General features: G+C 40.5%; 1 protein-coding gene across 5 annotated transcripts in view; it reads left to right on the top strand.

The window, feature by feature from the left end:
- Positions 1 to 27,288, top strand: part of kiaa0586 (KIAA0586 ortholog) — a 90,801-nt gene that overhangs the window by 41,418 nt on the left and 22,095 nt on the right. Inside the window, exon 7 of one of the 5 annotated variants that reach the window (XM_048600291.1) lies at positions 1,463 to 2,508. The exons of the other annotated variants lie outside the window; for them this stretch is intronic. Within the exon in view, the coding sequence (XP_048456248.1) occupies positions 1,463 to 1,473 (11 nt within the window). The 3' untranslated portion in view covers positions 1,474 to 2,508. Of the gene's footprint in view, positions 1 to 1,462; positions 2,509 to 27,288 lie in introns of those variants that run through there. 5 annotated transcript variants of the gene reach the window in all.

Consider the following 27,288-nt stretch of genomic DNA (forward strand, 5'->3'; position numbering starts at 1 on the left):
CTCAGATTCTCCAGCATCTGCAGTTCCTACTATCTCTAAAATTGTAATAACTTAGTTTGTTCACTGGAGAGCAGACTGCAGAAGATTAAAATTTTCCATTGCTATTTTCCAAATCACCACTAGATGGCAGCTGTTGTCAACCGTATTGTGGCTTACAGTAAAAAAGCAGCAAACACTGAATTGTGGGACAGAACAAAGGTTTTAAAAACTAGTGCTGAGGAAATCTTAAAAGCTGATACCCAACTTGGCCTTCCAAATGCAATCCTTTTGTATGCTTTGTCACTGAACACTGCTTACGATTTCCTGTCAGCAGCATGTCTTTAAGGTGACATCTGGTGTAAAGGACAATTCTTTAAAACAATGCACTGCTCCACAGCTCATCTGCCACAGAATTTCAGTTTATGTCAAAGTAATAGCATTTATCACCAATTCTGAAAAGGAGGATATGCTTAATAGGTCACAGGTCTGTGATTCTTGGCATTTGCAGGTCTAGGTCTTGCTGTGCTCTTAAGAAGAAGAGTACCAGCTGAATGGGGAAAACTGCGTAAAAGTAGTCTGATCAGTCTCATGGGCCTCTTTGTGTTTGACTCTAGAGGGCACTTAATCGAAGTCTATGAGCATATGGGCTGCTTCTCGTTTTAGTTGTGGAATAGCTGAGAAGAAACATGAATAGACGGGTAATACATCGAGACAAGAACGGAAAAACATAATATTTTTCAACATTCTGTAACGCATAGTATATCTTGAGTAAAGACATGAGAAAACATTTAAGAATTATTAAAGTAGATAGGGGAATGGATTTTAATTCATTTCCACATATTTCTAGAGCTACTATTTAACACATTGCACTGTATAATTAGTATAATAGTAATTTTATAGGTCAATTTTGGATAAAGGCTTGAATTTAGATTACGCTTTAGCACTTATCTTTAAAGAGTCTAGTCATTTTTAAAGTGACTTTTATTTGGTAGCTGTATTCTGTGCAGTAAGATTTATAAATGACAATTAAATGAGACATGAATTGATCTGTTTTTGTAACTGTAAATTGGGGAAGAATGCTGGTTAGGGTAGAGGGATCATTTATCGCTTTTCTTTGAATAATTTATACTGGATGTTAGTTTTCCACTTGAATCACCAAAGCAAGCAAATGAACCCCTTAAGAATCATCCAACTGCCAGAAACTCCAACAGTACACTATTCCTGTCAGTGTTGAACAGTATTGGAATGTTAGCATATTTTATATATTCACGTTTCATAGCTCTCTCTTTTCTAAATTAGAGGGGTGAGAGTTATCGATTAGGCTGTGTTGACTCAAAAATTTTAAACTTATTCTATTTCTCGCTGGACCTATTTATTATTTTCCTTAAGATAACATTATAATTGTTGTAATTCTACTGTATAACCTTGTCCTGCCTCTCTACCACCATATAATCCTACGGTTGTGAAATTGAATCTCAAACAGGTAATGCTTAAGAAGACAGAATAAGCATTTGCTGATCTTGCCACCATGAACTGCTCCATTTGGCAGCCCACAAAATATCTTCAACTCACGAAGATATTAGAGATTGAATGTGTACCTAGGCTGTGAGTGCCATAGCTGGAGTATGGAGCTACTCCCAGGATGAATTAATAACAAGACATGCATTACTACCTCCTACTTCTGTGCTATCAATAAAATATGACCTCTATGAGCAATTTAAATTATCAGCAGAACAACAGTGAATTGCAACCTTAAAGTACAAGTTGAAACTATAAAGGAAAATCTACCCGTCTAACATTCCCAGCAGGGAGCCTCAAATGAAGGGAATCTGGATCTGGAAGGAAGGGCTATACTGATGTGATCTTATCTACAACTTATTCTCAGTGTCAGTAGAATTCTCACTAGGAGCACAACAATCAGAAAATTTATTTTATGTCAACAAACACAACAGTGTAAACACAGCTCTTCGGAGGGACACTTCAGTTTAAAGACATCAAACTGCAACCGTACAGATTGTCGTCTTAATCATGACAGTATCTACACTTCAAAAATACTTCATTATATATAAAGCATTTTGAGACATCCTGAGTTAATGAAAGGTGCTATGTAAATGCAAGTCTTTCTCTTCTTGACCTTGCATCTGCAACAAAAACAAAATACAATGACAACAAAAATCCTTTACATCTTAATAAAGTGGCTGATGTTACAAGGTATTTGAAAGGAGAAGCTTGAGAAGGGTGTTGGAGAAGTATCTTTTGTTAGCACGTTCCACATCTTTACACTCTTTCAAAGCAAATCTGTAATAAATCATCTAAATCTCATGGACCAAATGAAAATGGTTTGAGTCAGCAGAATGCTTTGATGTTTCCCCGGATCTGTGGAGAACAGCAATAATATTGCATACAATGAAGTGCAATATCTTTTTACCTGATAACAGATACATTTGCTGCGAGAGGTTATTGTGGATAGTCATGTGCTCTGCAGACTGGATGCTTTCTTTTCCTGAAAAAGTGAAAAGCACTCAAGAAGGATTCCAATGATTCTGTTTCCTGATAAGATTTTCTTGAATAAATAAAGGAAAGAATTTTGGAATTACTCAGGGATCACCTATGTTTATCTGAATGCAGCTCCTCTGGCAACTGCTAGTATTATCTATAAATATCTTTAATGTATATATAAAATACATGTGTAGTTTACATAGAGATCGTATAGCCTGTAAACAAATGCTTCTCTTTCTGACAGATTTCTTCTTATTCTGATAGTAAAAATCCAAAGCCTATGGCGATATGGCAGCCTTGTTTTTGAAGTAGTTAGAACTGATACCCTTATTGTCTACATTCAATTTGCTGAGGTGGCAGGCTAGCCATGTTGAATGGCATGATTGTTTTTGTATTGGCCTTCATCTAAGGCCCATCTGTTTTACATCAGTCAAGCTTCACAGCCAAACATTGCTGCCGTTCCTCTATCCTGACACTTGTAGCCCCCCTATTATCAAAGTAAGCACAAAGAACTGTCTGGGTTGGCCTTACAGCTGTGCTTTGCAGCTTGGAACTATTACCACAAAACAAGTAACACAGAACTTGAACCAGCACACATTCCTATTAGTTCCATATGTATCGTGAACTGTTCCATCAACAGTTTTGACATTAAATGTGATGTAGTCAGATCAGTATATAAAAGTGTTTAACAACATAGGATGGAATTTTCCTTCCCTGCTGAGGTGAGAGCAGTGGAGGCTGGCAAAATACAAGGAGAATGAAGCAATCATTGAGACGTTGAGAAAACGTTTTGTGGTTTTTTCCTTCAACCTTAAAATGGTGACTTCAGAACCTTGGCATCAAGCTGTGATTACTTCATTTCCATGGATTTGCACCACATAAGTACCCAAGTCACCTTATTTATACGCTACTTCCAATTCTTCTTCCTTCCAAGAAATTACAGTCACAAATTTCTGACATGTCAGAGCAGGTAACCAGCAGCTGCAGCTCACCAATTGGTTGTTCCAGTCCACATCCAAATGAGTCTTCACCACAATATCCCTATATACTCCATGACATCATTATGGCTGTCAGACCAATCTCACAGTGCTTCAGCCCTTTAGCACTTTGCATTGGAGTTCACAAACAACTGTGACTTGCAAGCTTCTGCCAGGTCTCTTTATGTAGAGGGTCACAGGATTTCTTAGCACTCAGTCACTTTGCAATGACTTAGCCAGCCTCTGTCTATTTTACATTACTATCTTAGCACACAATGATCCATCTTAGAACTGAACTGCTGGCTACTAGCCTCTGTGGTTCACGTTGCTTTTTAGTGCAGAGGGAGAAACAGGATGCTTGTCACAGTGGAGAGCACTGAATAGTCAAGGGGGTGGACATGTCTTTGTATTGCACTGCACCACACGTGCAGCATGTATCAGATAATAGGACAAACACGCTGCATGTGCTTCAAGCAATATGGGAAGTTGAAAGGGAGCAGTCCTTAGCAAGGTGAAGTTTGGCTGCCCCCAGGCAGGGGGTACTGCCACAGTCAGTCAAGGTGTTTATCTGATCCCAGAACCAGAGAGATGGTTATAGTCAGTCACATACTTGGACCTACCAGACCGCAAAGATCCATATCCCTGCAGTCCAGTCAGTCCTGCAAGTTAAGTGCAACTAATTTGAGGTCAACAGTTAGTCCAGGTGATGGGCCACAATCAGTCCTGGGGGTGGTCAGTAATGGTCAGGAGGCTTCTTGGTGGACGTTCATGGAGTCCTGGGGTAAACAGGCAACTCAAGCCCATGAATGGGTTTCACTGTATTCAGATCAGTGAGGGATTGGTGACAGTGATAGAGGCTTCTCCATGATGAAGATCACTCTACCCTCTACATGAGGAGAGTGTAGGACCAATAAGAGCTTGGGAATCTCCAAAGCTATGGTCTCGGAGGTTAAATTGAACACCTGATTGGGCCTATAAAATTGAGGGGCATTGATAGCAATAACAGTCAATTATCAGGGGGTCATAAATTTAAGAAATATGGCAGGAGGTTTAGACGGGCTTTCTTCCAGAAGTTGATGGGTATCTGGAGATTACTGCTTGAAATGGTGGTAGAGGCAGGAAACCATTGCAGCAGTTAAGAACGATATAGACTCCAAACCCACAGCACACAGGTCTACAGGCTTGGGAAAGGGGATTTAGAGTAGATAAGTGCTTGATGACTGACACAAGACATGCTAGGCTAAAGGATCTCTTTCTGTGCTGTAATACTCTAGGACTATAAATCATAATATAAAGGGGCTCAGGACGAGGTTTAAGAGATCACAGGGACAGAAACACAAAAGAGGACATGATGAATGGGCTGGGGTTGGGGAGGGCAATCTCTGTATCTCAGTTGAGCCCACTTGCATAAGTACAGTAAAATTGACTACAATGTCAGATCATGAGAAAACAGTGCAATAACTACATAAAATGGCTGACACCACAAAATGGGTGGAGTAACTCCTGGAATTTCAGGTTCTGCTAGAAGTAATTGCAGTATTCGTAGAATCGCAAAGTCATGGAGTAGTGTAGCACAGAAACAGACCCTTCGGTCCAACTCATCCATACTGACCAGATATTCTAAATTAATCTAGTCTCATTTGCCAGCATTTGGCTCATATCCCTCCAAACCCTTCCTATTCATATACCCATCTAGGTGCCTTTTAGATATTGTAATTGTACCAACCTCCACCAGCTCCTCTGGCAGGTCATTCCATACACACACCACTCTCTGTGTGAAAATGTTGCTCCTTGTGTCCCTTTTAAAATTTTCCCTTCTCACCTTAAACCTATGCCCTCTAGTTTGGACTCCCCTATTGTAGGGAAAAGACCTTGGCTATTCACCCTATCCATGCCCCTCACAATTTTATAAACATCTATAAAGGTCACCCCTCTTCCTCTGACACTCCAGGGAAAATAGCCCCAGCCTCTCCAGGTTCTTCCTACAGCTCAAACCCTCCAACCCTGGCAACATCCTTGTAAATCTTTTCTGAACCTTTTCAAGTTTCACAACATCTTTCCTATAGCAGGGAGACCGGAATTGCACACGGTATTCCAAAAGTGGCCTAACCAATGTCCTGTACAGCTGCAAAATGACCTCCTAACTCCTATATTCGATGCACCGACTGTCTGTTTATTAGGTAAAGCTGTCCATCCTTCAAATGAGTGCACCAAGTGCTTCTGACAAACCTGGCTGCTGTTCCCACGCTTGTCTGCACATTTTGCTGAAGTCATAAATGGCTGAGACCATTTGCCCAGTCCCTGGTAGTCCTCTGGCTGCTTTTGACCAGCTGCAGAGACTTGTCATAGATGTACTCACCAGACTGTGCACCCAAATCTGATCTAGATAAACTAGCCATTGAAATAAGTCCGAGCTGGTTCAGGAAAGCTGATTAAAAAGATTCCAGAACAAGTAATTGGACAGAGAGTATGGAAAGTGTCAGGAATTAACTTCAAGCCCAGCAAATAAGGGAACAAATATGAGAAGGGTGAGCTGAGGGTGTTGTACTTAAATGTGCACAGTATGCAAAACAAGGTAAATGAGATTAAAATTGGCAGGTACAGTGTTATGGATATCACAGAGACGTGGCTAATCAGGGCTGGGAACTGAATATCCAAGGATACCCGTCCCAAGAAAAGTACAGAGGCGGTGGGGTTGCCTTGTTGTAAGAAATTAAAATCTTAAAAAGTAGGCTCCCCTCCCAATCAAATCTGGCCAGCTCCTCCCTCATATCTTTGTAGTTATTATTACTCAATTGTAATACTATTTATCTGATTCAAACTTCTCTGATGGCTCAGAGGTTAGCATTGCTGCCTCACAGTGCCAGAAACCTAGGTTCAATTCCACCCTCAGGCGACTGCCTGCGTGGAGTTTGCACATTTTCCCTGGATTTCTGCCAGGTGCTCCAGTTTGCAGTCCAGAGATGTGCAGGCTAGGTGGATTGGCCATGTTAAATTGCTCATAGTGTTCAGGGATGTGTAGGTTAGGTGGCTTATGGGGGATGTGTTTGGGTGGGATACTTTGAGGGTCAGTGTGGACTTGTTGGACCAAAGAGCCTGTTTCCACACTGTAGGGATTCTATGATCAAACTGCTGGGTGACTTCTGTTATATTATGGTCACTTCCCCCAGGGGTTCCTTTACCTCAAGCTCCTTATTCAAGTCTGCCTCATTGCACATCACCAAATCCAAAATTGCCTGCTCTGCTTTGGGCTCTACCACAGGCTACTCCAAAAATCCATCTGATCGACATTCTATAAATTCCTTTTCTTGGGATCCGCTACCAACCTGATTTTCCCAGTCCACTTTTATAATGAAGGCTCCCATGATTGTTGTAATAGCACCTTTCTTACATTCTTTTTCTATCTCCCGATTTAGTTTCTGGCTCACATCCTGACTACTGCTAGGAAGCCATACATAACTCCCATCACGATCTTTTTCCCTTTGCAGTTCCTCAACTCTACCCACACAGATTCTTCTCCTTCCAACCCTATATATCTAAATTCTTGCTATATTTCTAATTTCATGTCTTACTAACAGGGCACATCCATCCCCGCTGCCCATCTGCCTGTCCTTTCGATAGGTGGTGTATCCTTGGATATTTAGTTCCCAGCCCTGATCCCCTTGCATCTACGTCTGATTGCCACAATATTGTACCTGCCAATTTTAATCTGTGCTACAAACTCATTTACATGGTTTTGAAAATGTGCACTTTTAAGTACACACACTCAGTCCTACGTTGAACGTCCCCCTCACATAGTTGTCCCCTTATCTTCTGTGCCTGAAGTTAGATTCCTGACCCTTTCCATAGTCTCTGCCCTATTACTTGTCCCAGGAACTTTAATAATCTCTCCTGAACCCTCCAACCATTTCCATAATTTTCCATGCAACTGAACCCACCCCTCCCAACTAGTTGAAAGTTCTATCAACAGCCCTCGTTATTTCAGTTCATCAGAACTCAGGTCCCAGTATAACTCCAGTGCAGCCTGTCCCCTGAGGACAGCTCCTTCCTTCCCCAGCTGAGTGCCAATGTCCCATCAATTTGAACCGGTTTCTCTCACATCAATCTTTGAGCCGTGCTTTTACCTCTTAGTCTCGTTTATCCTGTGCCAATTTGTTCCTGGCTCAGCTGGTAATCCAGAGATTACCACCTTTTTGGTTCTGCTTTTTAATTTAGTCATATTCCCTCAGCAGAACCTCTTATCTCTTTCTACCTATATTGTGGAGCATGACAACCAGACCTATCCTATCCCATTCCAAGTTCCTCTGCAGTCCAGATGAGATACCCTGAACCCAGCACAAGGCAGGCAACACAGCTTTCGGGACTCTCAATTCTTACCACAGAAAACAGTGTCTATTCCCCTGAACGTATTATCCCTGATTACAACTACATGTCTTTTTCTCCCCTTTCTTGAATGCTTTTAGTTTGTAAGAGCTTTAGTTTGATATATTTCTTAAATATTTATGAACTACTTAATTTTTTTTTGCTTGTATCACTTCTTGCATTTTCCATATTGATATCCAGAGTATGATGTACAGGCTCACTGCACATCACCGCTAGTTCACTGAGCTCAGCGGCTCTTCGCATGTTGCACAGCATGTGAGCATAGCATGATGCAAAGGAGTGATTGCTTCAGCTGCCAGTTGAAGTTAGCTGTTTCATCCGTTTTATGTCATTTTTTAAAATTTTCATTAAGTCTGTCAAGTAAATTCCATTAATCTGTTAACTTCAATTCAACCCTTCCTGCTTTTGATTTTGCCAATTAAAAGCCTTCTTCTTGTCAAACTCTGGGCTATTACAAAAGGTCTAAGAATTGGATAATTGTGCTCCCATTTTACAACAATAAAAACCAAAATATAGAAACATTTAATATACTATATGGGAACCATGGGGTACACTCTCTGCTGAGAGTGAATCAGCCACCATATTGGTGTAGGGATCTAAACACCCTCCAGGGCCTGAAGTCCTGTGCATCAAGCAAGCATTATGTCAACATCATTGGCAAGAAAAGGGATCTAACATCTTTTTCATGGCTCCTTTCCAAATTCGTTAGCTCTGATTGCAGCTGGTATCCATCTGCTTGTGTTTAGACTAAAATGTATCCCACATTTTATTAACCAACAGTTCTTAAAAAGGACCAACAAGAGACTGGTCACCATTTAAAGTATGTTTTGTAAAATATACCTATCAAAATGTGAAACATGAATTTAACTCTGCAAGAGAGTGTCAGATTTGAACTGATTTAAAAATCAGACCTGTGGAAGCAGAAGGAACTGTGCTTCTCTCATTTAGATTTCAGCTCAAAAGCCTATTGTCAGCTCCCACTGAGTCCCCTTCTAATCTCGGTACTAACACTTTCCGAATCATACTTGAGGTCCACTTTGGCAATATAACAGCCAGGAATTTGATCATATTTCACTGACAAGCACTTTCAGAACACCCAACACATGGCTGCAGATTTCCAGCCTCATATAAATAAGGTCTAATACTGCACGTACCTCAGGTTTATCCATTACTGTATTGGGATGGAATTTAGAAGTCCAATATTATTATTTCAGCAGAATTTTAGTTTGAATAAAAATTGTCAATACTTAGAACATTTTAATGAGAGACTTCTTGGCTTTTCAATGTTTGAACAGTTTTATTGCTGAAGTTAATTTCTTTGCAATACTTTGGATAATCACACATTACATGGCAAAAAATGCTTGAAGCAATGTTTTGTGAGTCAAACATGATAAATGTGAAAAAGTAAAATTTATTATTTGCTGTAAACATACATTAGCCCTGGACTTCTGTAAGGTTTCCCTCCATTTCCTTGCAGAGCTTTGAGAGATTCTTGGAACCTCTGAACAAATGGAATAAATTGGTAAAAATTAAAAGGGGGAGATGTTGGTGTAATGATGGTGTCACTGGGCTATTTAATCCAGAACCCCAGGTTAAAATGCTGTAGGGTGAAGAATTCAAATCCCACTGTGGCAGATGGTAAAATTTGGATTCAATAAAAATCTGCAAAAGTTAACCTAATCACGACCATGTAACCACTATCGATTGTTGTTATAAACTTACCTGGTTAACTAATTTCCTTTCGGGAAGGAAATCTGCCTTCATGTGACTCCAGACCAACAGCAATCTGGTTGACTTTTAACCCTATCTCTGCACAATTAGAGATGATCACTAAAAGTTGCCCTAGCCAGTGATGTCCACATTCTGCAAACAAATAAAAAGAGATGTGGCTATTTGCAGCTTTTTTTTTTGAGGACTGTGCGATAGTTATGGTAAGAGATTGAGTGAGCCCTTGCAAAAATTTAGGAGACTATGTTTGAAGAACAAGTCAAACAATGTTCCTTTTAAAGAAACATTGCAATAACGCAGGAATGAGAAATGTAATCCAAAACTGCAATGCAAATAAATTCATAAAACTGTATAAGGGTTCAAAAGTAAGTATGGAAAATCTTGCAACCACTGCAGAGGATCCAGCTTTTTAGGAAAGGGGAACCATTGAAAAAGGAGTTGGAGAATCTCAAGAGTATGCAATAGTATTATTATGGCTAAAGTGAGGAAATGGAAACGTTTCTCAATGAGTACTTGCTACCATATTTACAACAATTGAAGGAAATTGTTAAAGGGCTATGAATGCAGAAACAATAGTCATGCATTAGTAAGGAAACAATTAAAGAACAAAGAACGGTACAATACAGGAACAGCTCCTCAGCCCACTCAGCCTGTGCCAATGCATGACGACCTTCCAAACTAAAAACCTTTTGCCTCTATGCAGTCTGTTTCCCTCTCTTCCCTGCCTGTTTTCGCATTTCACGATGCCATTTAAGCATTGCTACTGCAACTGTTTCTATCACCTCCTGTGGCAGTGCATTCCACTTACCACCCACTGTGTAAAAAAAAACGCTGCCTCTCATCTCCTTTAAACTCACCCCCTTTTACCTTAAACTATGTCCCCTAGTAATTCACATTTCTACCCTGGGAAAAAGACTCCAACCATCGAAGCCTCTCAATTTTGTAAACTTCTATCAGGTTGCTCCCTTACCTCTGACATTCAAGTGAAAAACAAATTAAATTTGTCCAATCTCTCCTCATAGCTAATACCCTCCAAACCAGGCAACATCCTGGTAAACAATTTCTATGCCCTTTCCAAAGCCTCCACATCCTTTTGGTAGGATGATATCCAGAACTGTATGCACTGTTCCAAATAGGGCCTAACTTAAGTTCTATGCAGTTGCAACATGACTTGCCAAGTTTTGTATTTATGCCCTGACTGATGAAGTCAAGCATGCCATGTCTTCTTGACCACCTTATCCACTGGTGTTGCCACTTTCAGGGAACTGTGACTAAACAGAATTCAAGGATTTTGTACAAGGCCCCAGAAATTTCCTGCCTCAGCATTCTGGGATAGATTCAAAACAAAAGTGCCAAAAAAATCTTATATAAACAGTAATAACTGCTCCAAGAAAATCAAGCAAATCACCTCCGGCACTGCAAAAAACCTCAAAAAAAAAACACGATAGCAGCTCTTACAGCCACAGTTCTCTCCTGTGCACTTTTTTGGATGTTTTCATGCAGTACCGTTAAACTTGAAAGGGTTCAGAAAAGATTTACAAGGATGTTGCCACGGTTGGAGGGTTTGATCTTTCGGGAGAGGCTGAAGAAGAATGAGGCTATTTTCCCTGGAGCATCGGAGGCCGAGGGGTGACCTTGCAGAGGTTTATAAAATCATGAGGGGCATAGGTCTTTTTCCGAGGGTAAAAGAGTTTAGATCTAGAGCGCACAGGTTTACGTTGAGAGGGGAAAGTTTTAAAAGGGACATAAGGGGCAACATTTTCATGCAGAGGTTGGTGTGTGTATGGAATGAGCTGCCAGAGAAGCTGGTGGAGGCTGGTACAATTACAACATTTAAAAGGCATCTGGATGGGTATATGAACAGGAAGAGTTTAGAGGGATATGGGTCAAATGTTGGCAAATGGGACTAGATTCATTTAGGATATTTGGTTAGCAAGGACACGTTGGACCAAAGGGTCTGTTTCTGTGCTGTACAATTCTATGACTGTATGAGAGCCCAGCAGGTCCTGATGACTTGTCTACCTTAATGTTTTTCAAAATACCCAACACCACCTTTTTCGGAATGTTATCTATTTTAAATCCAAATGCCTGATGTTGCACAAAAACACTGAAGCAAATGGGAGAAGGGCTTTGTGCTTCTTTCCTAATTTGTTTACACCGCTTTCCATTCAGTTGGATAACACAATGGTTGTCTTCTCTAGCAGGCAGCATGTCTCAAATGACAGGGCACTAGTGTAGGCAAGCCATGCGTACACAGGAAGCATCCAGAGAATGTACATCTTCCAACAGATTGGCAGGATTCCTAACGAGGAAGGCTGCAATCAACTGTGTGCACATGGTTCTGCAGAGAGATGTTCCCAAGTGCTGCAAGGGAGGGTTTAAACTAGGAACAAAAACAAAGTCGCTGGAAAAGCTCAGCAGGTCTGGCAGCATCTGTGGAGGCGAAAACAGAGTTAACGTTTCGGGTCCGGTGACCCTTCCTCTTCCACAGCATCCGCAGTTCTTTTGGTTTTTATTTACGGTTTAAACTAGATTGGGAGGGGTTGGGATCCTCCACAGCAGGGAGGCAAGTGCGAGGCTGGAGCAGATACAGTAATCAGAAATAGCAAGTTCAAGAGACAGGTCAGGCTGGAACAGGACAGGAAATGAGGAATGCCTGTTGGATTAAATTGAATTTATTTCAATGCAAGTGGGCTGACAGGTAAGACCAATGAACTGAGGGTGTGGATAGGTACGTGGGGCTGGGATATTATAGCCATTACAGAAGCATGGCTAAGGGAGGGACAGGTTTGACAGCTTAATGTGCCAAGGTACAGGTATTTTAGGCAGGACAGAGGTGGAGAAAAGAGGGGAGGGGGAATTGCATTTTTGACTAAGGGGAGTATCACAGCAGTAGTCAGAGATGAAATAACTAAGGGATCATCCAGTGAGGCTTTGCGGGTGGAGCTAAGAAATAAGAAGGGAACGGTGACATTATTGTTGTTGTACTACAGACCTCAAATGGTCAACGAGAATTAGAGAATAAAATATGCAGAGAAATTGCGAATACTTGCAGGAGAAATAGGGTATTGGGGGATTTTAATTTTCCTAACGTAGACTGGGACTGCCAAAGTGGCAAGGGCTTAGATGGGGTGGAATTTGTTAAATGTGTTTAGGGAAGCTTCCTCAAGCAGTATATAGAAGGTCCTATTCGGGAAGGGGCAAAACTAAACCTACTCTTGGGAAATAGGGCAGGATAGGTGACGGAGGTGACAGTGGGGGAGCAGTTTGGGACCAGTGGCCATAGGTCTATTAATTTTAAAATAGTAATGGAGAAGTACGTGTGGACCATTTTTGTCCAAGTTCTAAACTGGGGCAAGGCGAATTTTGATGGAATGAGACAGGAGCTTGCAGGGGTTGACTGGAGAAGTTTGTTTGCAGGCAACAGAACCTGTGGCAAGTGGGAGGCCTTTAATAGTGTGATAGCTAGAGTTCAAGGTCTGTATGTTCCTGTGAGGGTGAAGGGCAAAGTTGGCAGGAGTAGGGAACCCTGGATAACAAGAGACATTGAAGCTTTGACCAGAAAAAAGAGGCACACCTCAGGAACAGGCAGCTGGGATCAAGGGAATCCCTGGAAGTATATAGGGGATACAAGGGTTTATTGAAGAAGGAAATCAGGACAGTGCAAAGAGGGCATGAGGTAGCTTTGGCTGAGAAGATTAGGGTAAATCCAAAGAGATTCTTTAAGTATATTAAAGGAAAAAGAATAACCAGAGAGAGAGAATAGGACTGCTCAAGGACCAAAGGAGACATGTATGTGTGGAACCTCAGGAGATGGGCGAGGTCCTCAATGAATATTTCTCCTCTGTGTTTACTGTGGAAAAAGACAAAGATTTGGGGAAATTAGTGCCAATATTTTGGGGCCAGTCCATATCACAGTAGGAGGTGGTATTGGAAGTAAGACAATGTATGAAGGTGCTTAAATCTCCTGATGCTGATTGGATATATCCAAGAACGCTGCAAGAGGCTAGGGAAGAAATTGCGGGGGCCCTCACTGATATATTTGTATCATAGTTAGCCATGAGTAAGGTCTCAGAAGACTGGAGGGTAGCGACTGTTGAGGCCTTATTCAAGGAGGGCTGCAAAGAAAAACCTGGGAATTATAGACCAGTAAGCTTAACATCTGTGGTAGGTAAGTTACTTGAGAAGATTCTAAGGGATAAGATGTACATGCACGTAGAAAGTCAGGGTTTGATTAGGAGTAGTCAGCATGGCTTTGTGCATGGGAGATCATGACTCACAAGTTTGCTAGAGTTCTTTGATGAAATGACCAGGAAGGTTGGTGAGGGCAGGGCGGTAGACATAGTCAATGTCAATATGGATTTCGTGAAGGCCTTTGATAAGGTTCCACATGGTAGGCTGCTCTGGAAGGTTAGATCGCACGGAACCCAGGGAGAGCTGGCAAATTGGATACATAATTGGCTTGATGGTAGGAAGCAGAGAGTAATAGTGGAAGGACGCTTGTCAGACTGGAGGTCTGTGACTAGTGGTGTGCCTTAGGAGTCAGTGCTGGCCCCATTGCTGTTTGTTATCTATATCAATGATTTGGATGAGAATGTACAAGGCATGATTAGTAAGTTTGCGGATGGCACTAAAATAGGCGGTATCGTGGACAGAGAGGAAGGTTATCAGAAATTGCAGCAGGATACTGATCAGGTGTGGAAGTGGGCCAAGAAATGGCAAATGGAGTTTAATATAGATAAGTACGAGGTGTTGCATTTTGGAAAATCAAATCAAGGTAGGAGTTTCATGGTGAATGGTAGAGCGTTAAGGAGGGTAGTGGAACAGAGGGACCTTGGAGTTCAGATGCATGGTTCTCTGAAAGTGGAGTCACAGGTAAATAAGGCAGTGCAGAAGGCTTTTGGCACACTGGCCTTTAATCAGTCAGGGCATTGAGTATAGAAGTTGGAAAGTTATGTTGCACTCGTACAGGACTTTGGTGAGGCTGCACTTGGAGTATTGTGTTCAGTTTTGGTCATCTTGCTATAGGCAGGATGTTATTAAATTGGAAAGAGTACAGAAGATATTTACAAGGATGTTGCCAGGACTCCAGGGAGAGATTGGACAAGCTAGGACTTATTTTCTTTAGAGCATAGCAGACTGAGGCAGGGGATCTTATAGAAGTGTATAGATCATGAGGTGTGTGGATAGGGTGAATGGTTGGGGAATCAAGGACTAGAGGCCATCAGTCTAAGGGAAGAGGGGAAAGAATATATGGGAACCTGAGGGGCAACTTTTTTTTTTTAAACACAGACGGTGGTACACATATGGAATGAGCTGCCAGCAGAAGTGGTTGAGGAGGGTACATTAACATTTAAAAGGCATTTGGATGAATACATGGACAGGAAGGGTTTAGAAGGATATGGGCCAAGTATAGGGGAATGGGGTTAGCGTGGTTGGACATTTTGGTCGGCATGGACCGGTTAGGCCCTTCAGCCCAATCTCTGTGCTGTAGGACTGTATGACTTTATAATCACAATAGGCCATCACTATGAAAATCTATGCATGACCATGGTCAGAAGATCCTCTTGGTGAATGTCTTCAATCCTGACAGCAGTCACAATGCTTTCATCTAGTGATAATCAGTTGTACCTGCCATCTTTGAGCTCCCACATTGATCCAGAAGTTGACTGCTGAGTGACAAAAGATATTCACTATACACCTGACTAATGTCTCACCCTTGCCACTTGACCATACTAGGAGAGTGTGCCCCTAATAAAAACTGTGCAACCAGAAATGTAGAACAAACCATTGGTGTCCTGAAGCCCTATCTGATCTATTGATAAGATGTCTTCCATTACATAGCAGCTTTTTGATAGAGAGGTTGCAGAACATACATACTATCATGAGAAGAGGAGGAACCAGGATATTTTCACTATGGACAAGTTTTCATGAGGAGGGACTGTGACACTGGCTAACTTAAGAACACAATATTTACACAATTACCATTTATGTTCCATCTGTTATGTACTAATCACCAGATTCTTTTGTCCAAAATCTGAAAATTAAAACCCACTAACAAAAAAATTTAAAAATCCCAAGTGACTACATCAAAAGAGCACTCAATAAATACAAAATCTTCTTCACCGTTATGCATTCCTTTAGTGCCAGTATTACAGGTACCTTTACCTGGCCCAGTGCTTCAATAAAATACTATACCAGAGGCTGCAGCATGGTTGGTAGAAGGCTGCTGAACATCATTGGAGGATACTGCAGATTGCTTTAAAATGATCTCAAGCAGCTTTGGACTGCACTACCTTCAAATGGAAAGCACTAGTTTAGGACTGTTGGTTGAAAGGCAATAGAAATAACGCTTGGAGAGTGACAATGGTGAATCCATCGGTATTATCATCCTGAACAAGGACAGGAGGTTCATAAACCATGGAACAATAGCCTGCAAGCTCTGATCCATTGCCTTGACATTAATCAGAGTGTGCATGACACCAAATATAGTAGTGATGACCTTACTTGAATTTCCATCTCTGATATTTAGTGGCTTCTGCCTGTGCTGCAATGGAAACTCAGATAACGGACACTTCATCACGGGTCTATCTGCAAATGCTGTCATGGAGTTGGCCACCACTTCTGAACAGTGAAGAATTGACACCAAAATCTGCTCAGAAGTCCTTGGACACATGGAGCCCAACTCGATCAACATACCTGGCAATGACAACATACTGTTTAGAAGGCTTGTCAAGGCACCAAATAGTTTGGAATGCAAGAACATCAGTATTTTCCTTTTCATGACTCTATTAAGATTCTCACCTAATTGATGTGTCCCTGCAACAGAACCTATTGTATCGTCGTCATTTCGAGAGCTAGCACACAAATGTTCCTTGCTCCTTGGCCTGGCGTTCTAATGTCCAGTGACTCCCCATTTGCAGGTACTGCCTCTATACAATTCTCAAGACAATAAGTAGTAAAAATAGTAGGCCATTCAACCCTTTGAGCCACTCTGCCATTCAATGAGATGTAGTGCATTGATCATCATTAGAAGTCAGTGGTATGGTGGAAGATGGATCTAGTTATGACAAGGTGTTATTGAACTTCTTGCAACATTGCAGCCTGGACCTTTGGGGTCATACTCCAGGAACAGAGCTCCCTGATCACTTGCTCCTTTTCAGTTCTCAGGTTGTACCTCAAGGACTTCCTGGCCTCCTGTAGACACTTGCTGTCTCTCCTGCTGTCTTCCACCTGAGCTAGTGTTACCAATAGCTTCAGAATACTGGAGACCACACTTTCTTTCCTATTCCTCCATTTTCTTGCCTTTCCTTCTTGGGCAGACAATCTGCGGCTGCTTCTGTACGACAAATGCACCAATTCTAAGAGGGGCAAATGCCTTTCAGGTGTGCATGCAGATTAGCCCTGTATCATTCTACCCCTGATACCCCTGGCTTCCCTGTTAACCATGTAACCAGGTAGCAACTGAAATCGTTTAGTTAAGGAACAAGCAGAAAGTTTGTATGCTGCCTGTTTCAACTGGAGTGACTACAGGTTTTGCCAATCCTCATTTCCTCACCCTAAAAGCAGGTCTAAATGAAATTTCTCCCCCCACCCATCCCCCACCCCTGCCCAGTTTCATAAAATAGGCACAGCCTGAACGAAGGATAATTTTACTTATTTAAAGAGCTCCTGTTTACATTTCATTTTTAAAGTTTGTTTTCTGCATTTTTAATTAAAGTTTCCACACTCAGTCTGTTTACTTCCCCCTCCCCCAAAACATAATCTCATACATTTTAGTTGGTATCACAGGATTGGCAGGAAAGCCTGGAGAGAAGCAGCAGCCAAGGCAGATGTCAGCCCTTCGAGGCTCAGTATGAAAAGCCATCAAGAGGCTGCAAAGGGTGTTTGGAACAGAGCCAAAAGTACAGGGGCACTGCAAAACATTCTCTGAAACAAGCAGGAAAGCCTCAGGCTATGTATCAGGCCTACAGTGAAAGCTTTTCGCATACATAGTCAAGATGTTGCGCAGACCCTAGTGTGCTGATAGTATTCATGCAGACTAAAATTAACTTTGACCAATGTCAGGCGGGTCTGTTGTGATCCTAAGTACTCCCTCTCCCCATGGATACTAAGAATGTATATGTGTGTGTGTGTGTGTGTGTGTGTGTGTGTGTGTGTGTGCCTAATTTTATTACTGGATATGGGTTAGGCCAAGAATTTTTTAAAATTGGAACAGGCCCATTGTAAATCAGGGCTAATTTCAACTTGAAACAACAAAATCATTGCTGAGTATTTTTGGCTATCAACTGGATGGATATGGTAGAAGAGCATTTTCAGTGGAGATAAATTTCTATTAAATTCTGCTATTTTATACATGTAAGATTCAGGAGCAATATTGTCAATAACCTAGATTTTTCATAAGACATTTTTCTGTATTTTTCTAAAAAAAAATCCAGGCTTCCTTTCCCCAGCATCTCCCTCAAATAGTCACAGCCATCAACTTTGGGTGAGTACCGGAGGCATCTTACTCATTCCATAACGTCAAATTCTATCGCACATTTCCCCAGTTGTTTTATTTCAAAAGCAGAGAATTAAAATTTTAATCATGGGGTTAACTTACGTGTAAAGCAAAATCTATCTTTAATCAGGTGAACACTTAGCCATAGAAGTACCAGCTTTAAAATATTTTCTGCAACACTTACTTTGGACAAATCCATTCTCAAAAACCAAAAACAAAATCCGAGAATGTCGACTATAATTAAAATAATGCTTTACTTCATTTGGCCAGATGAGAAGGAGAAAGACAACATTAGAAAAAAATATGAAAGTAGCCTGAAAATACCTCCCTTTTACTTAAATATTTTTCAGAAAAAGGCAAGCATATAGGAACGATTTCTTTTGAATTTCTCCAAAAGGGTTATAAAGATAAGGGTAAGGATAAGGAAATCCAGCCACTGCAGGAGGCTGTAACTCATTGAAAATTCAGTAGAATGATGATAGATGCAAACATAATCATTGATTCACTTCTGTGCAGCAAAGTGTTGCTGTTTTTAATAAACTTTAAAATTGGCAGAAAAAGTGTTTATCCTGAATGTATCTTACCTTAATATACAGATTTTTAAATTCTCAAATTTAACATATGGACCATAACATCGGTCTCATCCCATCTGATGTAGGATTGCTCCATGGATTTCAGAAAACCCAACCTATCCACTTTTGCAACATCGGGAATGCAAACCTGTCCCATTTGCTCAGCTTTTGTCTTTTCACATCGTATTACATTTTCCAAGCAGTGACAGTGTTCATGAGGTGCATAGGTGAAGCAGCAGGTTATTTACAAGGTCTGCCTTAGTGAGGCTCAGCTTGATTCTCCAACATTGCAACCCAGCTCCCCAAATTGTTTAAAGACCCCCTTAACCTTACCCCTCATACCTATTCTCATTGCCCCTTCAAAACTGCACCACCCATGCCCTCTCAGATCCTACATGCCAACTTCATCACCCCCATGGATCCTCCATAACTGTAGGCCTAAGCCCTATTCACCCCAGCTACCTACACAAAATCCACAGGAACCAAACAATAGCATTAGAAATTATTTTTAAATCATTGGAAACATTGAATTCAAACATGCTATAATTGATACAAGAAGAAATACTTCATTGCAAAAAAAGAATCCTTCAAAGACCTGATAGGTTTTTAAATGAATGAGAAACCACGTCAAAGCCATATTTTGTTATTATAGCCTCATACAAGTTTCAATCATCCTTGGATCACTGGCTACCTACTGAAGCCAAAATCAGCCAAAATGTTGAAACCAAGCCAAGCATTTGTAGTGGCTATGGCTGGAATTTAAAGTTGTCAGAACATTTTACCCATGCATTTTAAAACGTTCTCAAACCCCTCAGCAGATTCCCCAAAATGTTCATGAATTCTCCAAGGGTGTGTAGTTAAGATTTTTTAAAACTTGATAAAAATTGCATTTGTATGGTTCTCATAATGGAGACCCCTACCTCAGAGGAGCTGCATGTACCTATTGTACCGCAGGTCTTCCCAACCCGCAAAAAGGCAATAGAAAGATGATGATGTGGTCTGGTGAATGAGGAAAATTGTCTTCACAGCAAAAGAGAAATTTCAACTCTTCAGGTCTCAATTCATACATCCGTTGTGAGATGAATATCTGCCCTCAGAGGTGCAATTTACAACTGGTTTTGTACCTAAAATCACTGATATACCTTCATACCTGCAATATCTAATTTTAAAAAAAGTGAAAACAACATAGATAAACTCAATGAAAACCAAAAGAACTGTGGATACTGTAAATCAGAAATAAAAACAGAAGTTGCTGAAAAAGCTCAGCGGGTCTGGCATCATCTGTGAAGAAAAATCAAAATCAAACTTAACTTTTCAGGTCTGGCAATCCTACCCCAGATAAGCTCAGCTGGTTGTGTATATAATCATAGCAAGTCATGTGTTTTTTTTAATTAGTTGTGCATATTGAGGTAAGACTTTTTGCTTGTTTATTCATCCACTGTTTTTGCCAGTTTTCTTCTTCCACCCCTGGGGAATTGACTGCTTGCCAAAGTACAAGTTCATAGGTGCCAAGTATCCTCCACTACTTTGCACAAGTGCCCATTTTTATGATGTGCACTTCATTGACATGTGAAACCCACTCCCAGAAGGTATCTGCTAGATTAGCATAGCCCATGAGCTGACCTTGGTACTTTTTTGATCTATAATGTCTTAGATACATCCTTACAAGAACCTCAGCTAGATTTTAACACTGAGCATTCAGTCCTAACAGGGAAACTCTGCAGAATCTACCTGCAAACATTAATATTCTTACCTGGATGTAGTGCTTTAGCTGAGAATTTGAAATTACTGCTCCCTGTGAAGTCAAGCTCCTCCATTCGTACACCTATAGAAAATATTTAAATACCTCCAATAAGCTTCAGCTCTTTCCGATTTACAACTGTTGGAATCTCCTTCAATTATCACCACTGGCTGACCTGGTCTGTCATATGATAATAAAATGTATAAGCTTTATGTTTATTCTCAAGAGTGCATCAGGCCAAGATAGTTGAGCAGCAACTCCAGCTTCAATTATACATTGAGGCATCTGAATGTACCTGGACTGGCTTATGTTTCCAGTGTGCCACATTGGCAATGTAATTGATCCTGAATAGTTTGGGATAGAGCATACTTTCAGAAACAAAGTTTTGGTTTTCAGACAAAAAAAAATTCCTCCAAATCTTTCTACTCTTCAGCCTGTTAAATTTGTCCGAGTGTGAATCTTGAAATATGTGTGCTTAACTGTGCTCAGCAATATTTCCTGTTCCTGAGTATTTTGGATTGCTTAGCACATTGAAGATTATTGGGGTTCGAAAATCCAACTTTAAAGGGTCTATTCCCAATTATTAGATGGAAACTTGGCCATTTTGCCGGTGTATGTCTGTGCCATGCACCTAGGTAATCCACTATGTGAATACAAGATCAGAACAAATCACCCACATATGTTCACTTCATGTTGCCAGCCTAAGCTTCTTGTAAAAAGTGATAGTTCCATGGATAGCACAAACTTAGAAGAATGAAACTGTAAAGCCATCATAGTGGTAAAATATCACCCAATAAAACAACTGTAATAGCCTGGGTGTAGAAGTTTGTTTCTTTTCCAATATGCTCAGTCATTTCTGTAAACTTTTACCATTAACTTGCAGTTTTCAGCCATTAGCTTCTATCAAAGTTTGCTTGTAAAGAATGAAGATTTTGATCCAGCGATTTATAAAAATTGCCTTTGTCAAATTAATTCAGTACTATCTTTTAAATATTCTCATCCCCTTAAAAGTGTTTTAAAGAAGTGGCTTGTGCCTTCAGATATAGGAGAGCTATCATACAGTAAATGATATATTGTTGTTAAGCCTTTCCTTGTTAAGGCTCACGAGTATTCACTGTCTTCTGATGTTACCCAAACAACCTTCAGACCCTTTCCAGAATGGAGGGTTGGAGGCAACTGGTAGTGGATGTTTATTCAAAGCATACGACTGGAACACTGCCATCATGTGGGGTTGCTGCTGAACTTCAATATTGAGAAAAAGGGGTTATTCACACAGAGTTTCTCAAGCAATGGCTCGAAAGGTGCCTTTAATTGAGCCAAGTGAGACCTGCTCAAGTACCATATGATTAATCATTTGGCCACTAATATGTACCATGAGGATGCTGGACTTTACTCTCTGCCTGCTCTGATCTGCATGTCAACAACAAGCTCATTCATTGCTGCCTTCTGCTTTTGAATATTTTACTCCAAAGCCAGTTCCCACTTCTAAGCATCGCCTGCCCCAGTGAATGACTCTGCATACTAGGATAATGACATGTGATGTTGATGCCATATCAGCACCTGAAAGTGATCTAGACATTGGGTTCCTGACTCCAAACTGAAAATCCAGCCCTATATTTGTATGTATATCTGAGAATAAAAGTCATATCTTGTAGGGTAATAATAAAATGCCATTTATGTACAGAGTTTGAGTGGTGAATATAGATTTATAACTTACAAGCAACAAGGTGACACATGGAAATGGCAACAGCCATTCTCTGATGGCCAGGTGGGTATCTACATCACTTAGTAAGAACCAAATGAACAGTGCAGACTGGAAAGCCCAACATTTGTTTGCACAGTTTCTTGACTGCTCTCAGACAGTGTAGCGGTTGACATGCTACGATTGACCCAAGTACCAGAGTACTTGGTCAGAAAGAGGAAAATTAGCCAGGCGGTTCACTCCTGAACACTATCCACTGATCAAGAATTCATATGTTTTGATTTTGAATGAGAACAGTGTTAAATTTGGTTGAAATGCTTTCATGGTTAATTTGGACTGCTTTTATTTGCTGTTCAGACCCACGGAATGAATGAATGTTTGTATCGATGACCGGTGAAAGGTATCTGAAGCTAAAATACAGCAAGACAAAGAGGAATACCAGTCATAACAGCTGGATAATAGCAAGCGAGAAGAAAAGAAAGCATTAATTGAAGGAAGGATGCATGCTAACTTGAATTGAAAAATGAGCACGGTCTTGAATTGAGTTTTGAGGAGGAAGAATGTGAATTTGAATGGCAGGGGAGAGGTGGAGTGAAAAAATTTAAAAAAAAACAAAGATATTGAAAGGTGTGTTACAGGAACTTTGATGGTTAAAAATTAAAATGACCAACACAGAATGAACATGCCCGTAAAGAGTATGCTGTACTGGTGAATCTCCACTGAAATCCCACCTTATTCAGGTCCAAGATGGCAGCAGAGTAGGACACTCCAGCTGGAGATCCAATACTTCGCCAGTTCCCTTTCTTTTCTTTTTTCATCTCTTTATGCAGTTTGTCTTCACCCCCCCTCCCCCCAACTTTTAACTTCTTAAAACTTACCCGGAGGGAATGGAGGCAGGTCTGAGTCATGCTGGCATGGGAGACGAGTTGGAAACCATGATAGCGTGGGAGACGAGTCCCGGAGACGAATCGCAGGCCAGAGCTCGGAGTGGGTGGTAGTCTGAGCTCAGGCCGGCCTGGGAGAGGAGTTCCAGAGATGAGTAGCAGGCCGGAGCCCAGAGCAGAAGGCAGTGAGGCCTCGTGTTCTGAAGCCCAGTGGGCATGGACACAGTAAAATGGGCTATAATTTGAGTAAAGATGCTTTTTATTCTTATCTTGGACTTTGAGTAATTAGAGTACTTTTTAAAACTTTGTATGCCTATGCTCAACTATTTTTTACGCTTTCAATTCTTTAACAAACACTTAAAAAAAAGTATCTGTACCTAAGATGGCACCAAAGCAGCTACATTACAAACTTTTCAGTGCACTCACTTGAGTGCAAGTGACAATAAAGGCTATTCTATTCTGGTAATGTTGGTAATTAATGCGCTAATCGAGAAAAGCAGGAGTAACGTTACCTCATATTACCGTATTAAAGCTACTTTTAGGACTATGATGCCATGGAAGATTCACTTTACCAATTTCCTTGAAAATTTCATCTGTTGCCTCAATTATATTCACCTTTTCCTCCATTCTTAATTTTTGTACAGCACTTTTGGCATTCCAAATCTGCAGAAGATACTGTACCCACCACTTATAGCAAGGCATTTGAGAGAATGTAATTTGCCTGCTCTATCCAATAGCTACTATAATGGGGTAGCACTATGACTCACTGTAAATGACCGAAGTGCTATATGTGTTTAACATTGATCCGGTCTCTGGGAGGATGTTCAGCACACAATGCTTAATTTCAAAAGAAAATATTTAAGACTTCTTGGATTCTTAGAACAGCTAAGAGCATTACTTTCCACTGAATCCTGCACCTTCTGTGATTGTTCAGCCCAGATTGGAGTTTATCTGGGTGTTCGATTTCTGTCCTTTTAAAAGGATTTTTTTAATTAAATCCTGGGAACCCAGGTTTTCATTTGTCTGTAGCCATGTTTTGGGCAACCTGTTTATAAATTCCATTTTGTAACTCAGGAGATTATATCTTACCTTGGCAATAAAACAGTAGTAATGAGTAAGCACAGCTGTTCCTGCCCTCTGGAGTGGGGGGAAAATAAATGATTTAGAGATAGTCTGCGGGTAATCTTAGCTTTTAGCAGCTCAGGGAAATAAGACTAGAATTTAATAGCACTGGGATTGGGGCACGGTTTGCTCAAATATCCAGAATCACAGTTATTTCAAAACAGATGGAAGCCATCCAGTCCATCATGTCTATGCCAGCTCTCCAAATGAGAAAAGCAGCCTGAGAGCCGGTGATCTATTGTTCGGCAGAAATAAGTGGCTAACTGCAGTGGGAGTCCCAGCGTTTCACAGGCTCCTCGAGTACAGGAACAGTTTGTGATGGGGATAAAATTTGTCATGTGTAGAACTGAAGGTTGTGAGCAGGCTTGACTCAGGAGAAACATATCTTTGTTGTTATAATTACGGGTTTAGGGTGCAGTCATTTGAGTGGCCTAATCTGGAGAGATTATGCAACCACAGGATGATACACACTTGACAAAATACTGGCTGTTGAATATTGAAACACATTATGTGCTTTGGAGAAAAAAAAATGTGACTTTGGACTGGTGCTTTCTTCTGCTATGTGTTCTCCCACATGGAGTCCATTTCTATTGTAGACTAATTGACAGAGCTGGGATTGTATTCTCCCCCACTACAAGGCAGGGGATGTGGATATAATCAAGCAGTGACATTCCTGTGGCCTATCCACCCATCTCCAACCTGTCTGAAATTTTACAGAACATGGATAAGGCTTTGAGTGACCTTCCCAGCCACTCTTAAGGCCCTTAAATATTAAGTAATTTTACTCTTGCCAAATGGAGGTCCACGCGTTGTAGAAGATTAGCTGTGCATGTCAATGCAAGAGGGTGCAGGTGGTCCCTTGGACTATCAGAGGTAACCTATAAAAGGACAGTCTCCTCTTTAAACCTTCCCTCCTGCCTCTTGAACTCTTGTTGAGACCTCCAGTCGCAGGCTTACTTGAGATCCTCAGTATTATTGGATTGCCTGTTGTCCCAGCAGTGGCCACTGCTCCTTGCTGGTATTTGAAACTATTGAACTACTGGCTATTTGATTGGCTGGCATTTCTCTAAGGAAGGACTTCTATCCAAGAAACGGACAGACATCTCACCTTAAAGTAATTAATGCTGCTCTCAGTGAAAATTTGTTGTGAAGCAACATTGGTGAGCTCAACCCCTATTCCCTGACATTTTAGTTGGTGCAGTGGGGACCAGCAGGGCACTGTAAACTCCAGTTCAAATGTGGTCAATTGTCCTGATTAGTTAACAACCCCATTTTTGTATTGTATACCTATCAAGATGGAAGAATGCAACTATGTGGGCCTTGGTCTTTAACAATCTAGTAAATCTTATATTCCTATGAAAATTCATATCACTCCGCCACTACGAAAGAAACAGGCTTTTGACAAATGAATTTTCAATAAATCATGAACCCCACATACCACATTTAATATACAGATCCAATAAAATTTCAAAAGATAAAACAGAAAACTGAAAATTATATTACTGATGGTAAAAATTTATTAATATCGTAGGTAGTAGATATATTTTAAGCCCTGAATACACGTTGTAAAATAAGCATTAATGTAAGATTTTTCACGTATTAACTGGTCACAAAGAGAAAATGCATGTCAAACCAAACATCCATCTTATCACAACTTGCAGGTACAGTGTTTAGTTCACTGAAGTAACAGATTAGATGGTGAGGCTTGTGTTGAGATGACTTCAATCTACAATCTGTTTGTATGTGCTATAATACCATCTGACTTTCAAAAGCAGTTCGTAAGGTTGAGCTTCATATAAGCTAGCCTTTGTATGCTCAAAACACTGTTGGAAGAAAAATCTGTCAGTGCTCCCTGAAGATTTGATTATATGTGAAATAGCCCCCAGGTGTTCCATTCAAGGACATTCAGATAACACGTTGTGCTTAGAGAACACTACCTGTGACAACAGGTTTGTTGGGAAAGAAGTGTTTAAAGTCTGCAGCTGGAAATAATTGATGTTGAATTAGGTAGAATCTAGTATTAAGTGAAAATGTAAATAATATTGTTCCAAGATTTCTAGAATGGGAGAAATGTGATCCCTTTTTGCAGGTGCTGGTAGTTTGGCCATTTGTTTCCAGGAATTTGTAGACTCATGAAAAGTTTTTCCCACTTGTTTATTTTTGACATTTAGGCAGTGACAGTGGTATCGAGAATAAATTCCTGACGTGGAACTAATAATCTAATCAAGATTCTGTAGATTTTTATCCACCAAGCAGTGATACAAATTTCATAAATACTGTAATCAAATTCCGGAAAAAAATTATTGCAATTGTACTCTATTATTCAAACCCATTAGCACTGCGCCAATAACAAAATCCAGTAATTTGAAGTAAGCTGAGCAGCAATACAAAATCAGAATTCAACACAAAATAATTAAGCAACTTTGAATTCAGAGTATACTGCGGGCCAGATTTTCTCTTTCTTCCACCCAGACCTAAAGTAACTCATGGGGACAGCATATATTGGGAAATCAGGCAGCAAGCATTATACATTCATAAGGGAGTCCACCTGATATTTCTGTTTGCTGCACTGGGACAATTCAATAAGCCTAAATGCAAAAACAAGGAAATAGCTGCCTCTATAATCACATATCTATACCCACATTTCTGTTTAAGGTGATCACGTTGAGAGTTATTTCACCATGTCTAATTTTGGTAACATATTTAGGTTTAGAAGGCACATTTGACCAGAATGTTAGTGGCCCTTCTGCGGGTTGTGAAGCAGATTAATAAATGCATTAATGATCAAGATATGTGTCTAGAGTTACTGAAGGCAAGACACGGAGCAAAGATGTTTTCCTTCAAGAAATATGATGATCAACATCTCATTTTGGACCAATTGTTTGGTTTCAGATGAAATTAAGTACATTAGAAGTTTGATTTTCAATTGCTGCATTTGTTAAAAATGCTCTGTCAATATATATATGTGCAGACCCAACATGGTGGATATTTAAAAACAAAATGGGTTATGATGAAGAGGCACCAACCTTAAACATTAACTCTTTTCTTTCAGATTCTACTTGACCTGCTAGTTGAGTATTTCCAATATTTGGTTTAATCACAGCAAGTATTAAAGTTTGCGCATGCTAGCCATTTTGCAGATATGTAGTTTGGCCCCATGGTGTTTACGAACACCTTTTTCCATTAAAATTTTCTCTCCTT

The sequence above is a fragment of the Rhincodon typus genome, chromosome 8 (assembly GCF_021869965.1).
Source record: "Rhincodon typus isolate 14 chromosome 8, sRhiTyp1.1, whole genome shotgun sequence".
Lineage (NCBI taxonomy): Eukaryota > Metazoa > Chordata > Chondrichthyes > Orectolobiformes > Rhincodontidae > Rhincodon > Rhincodon typus.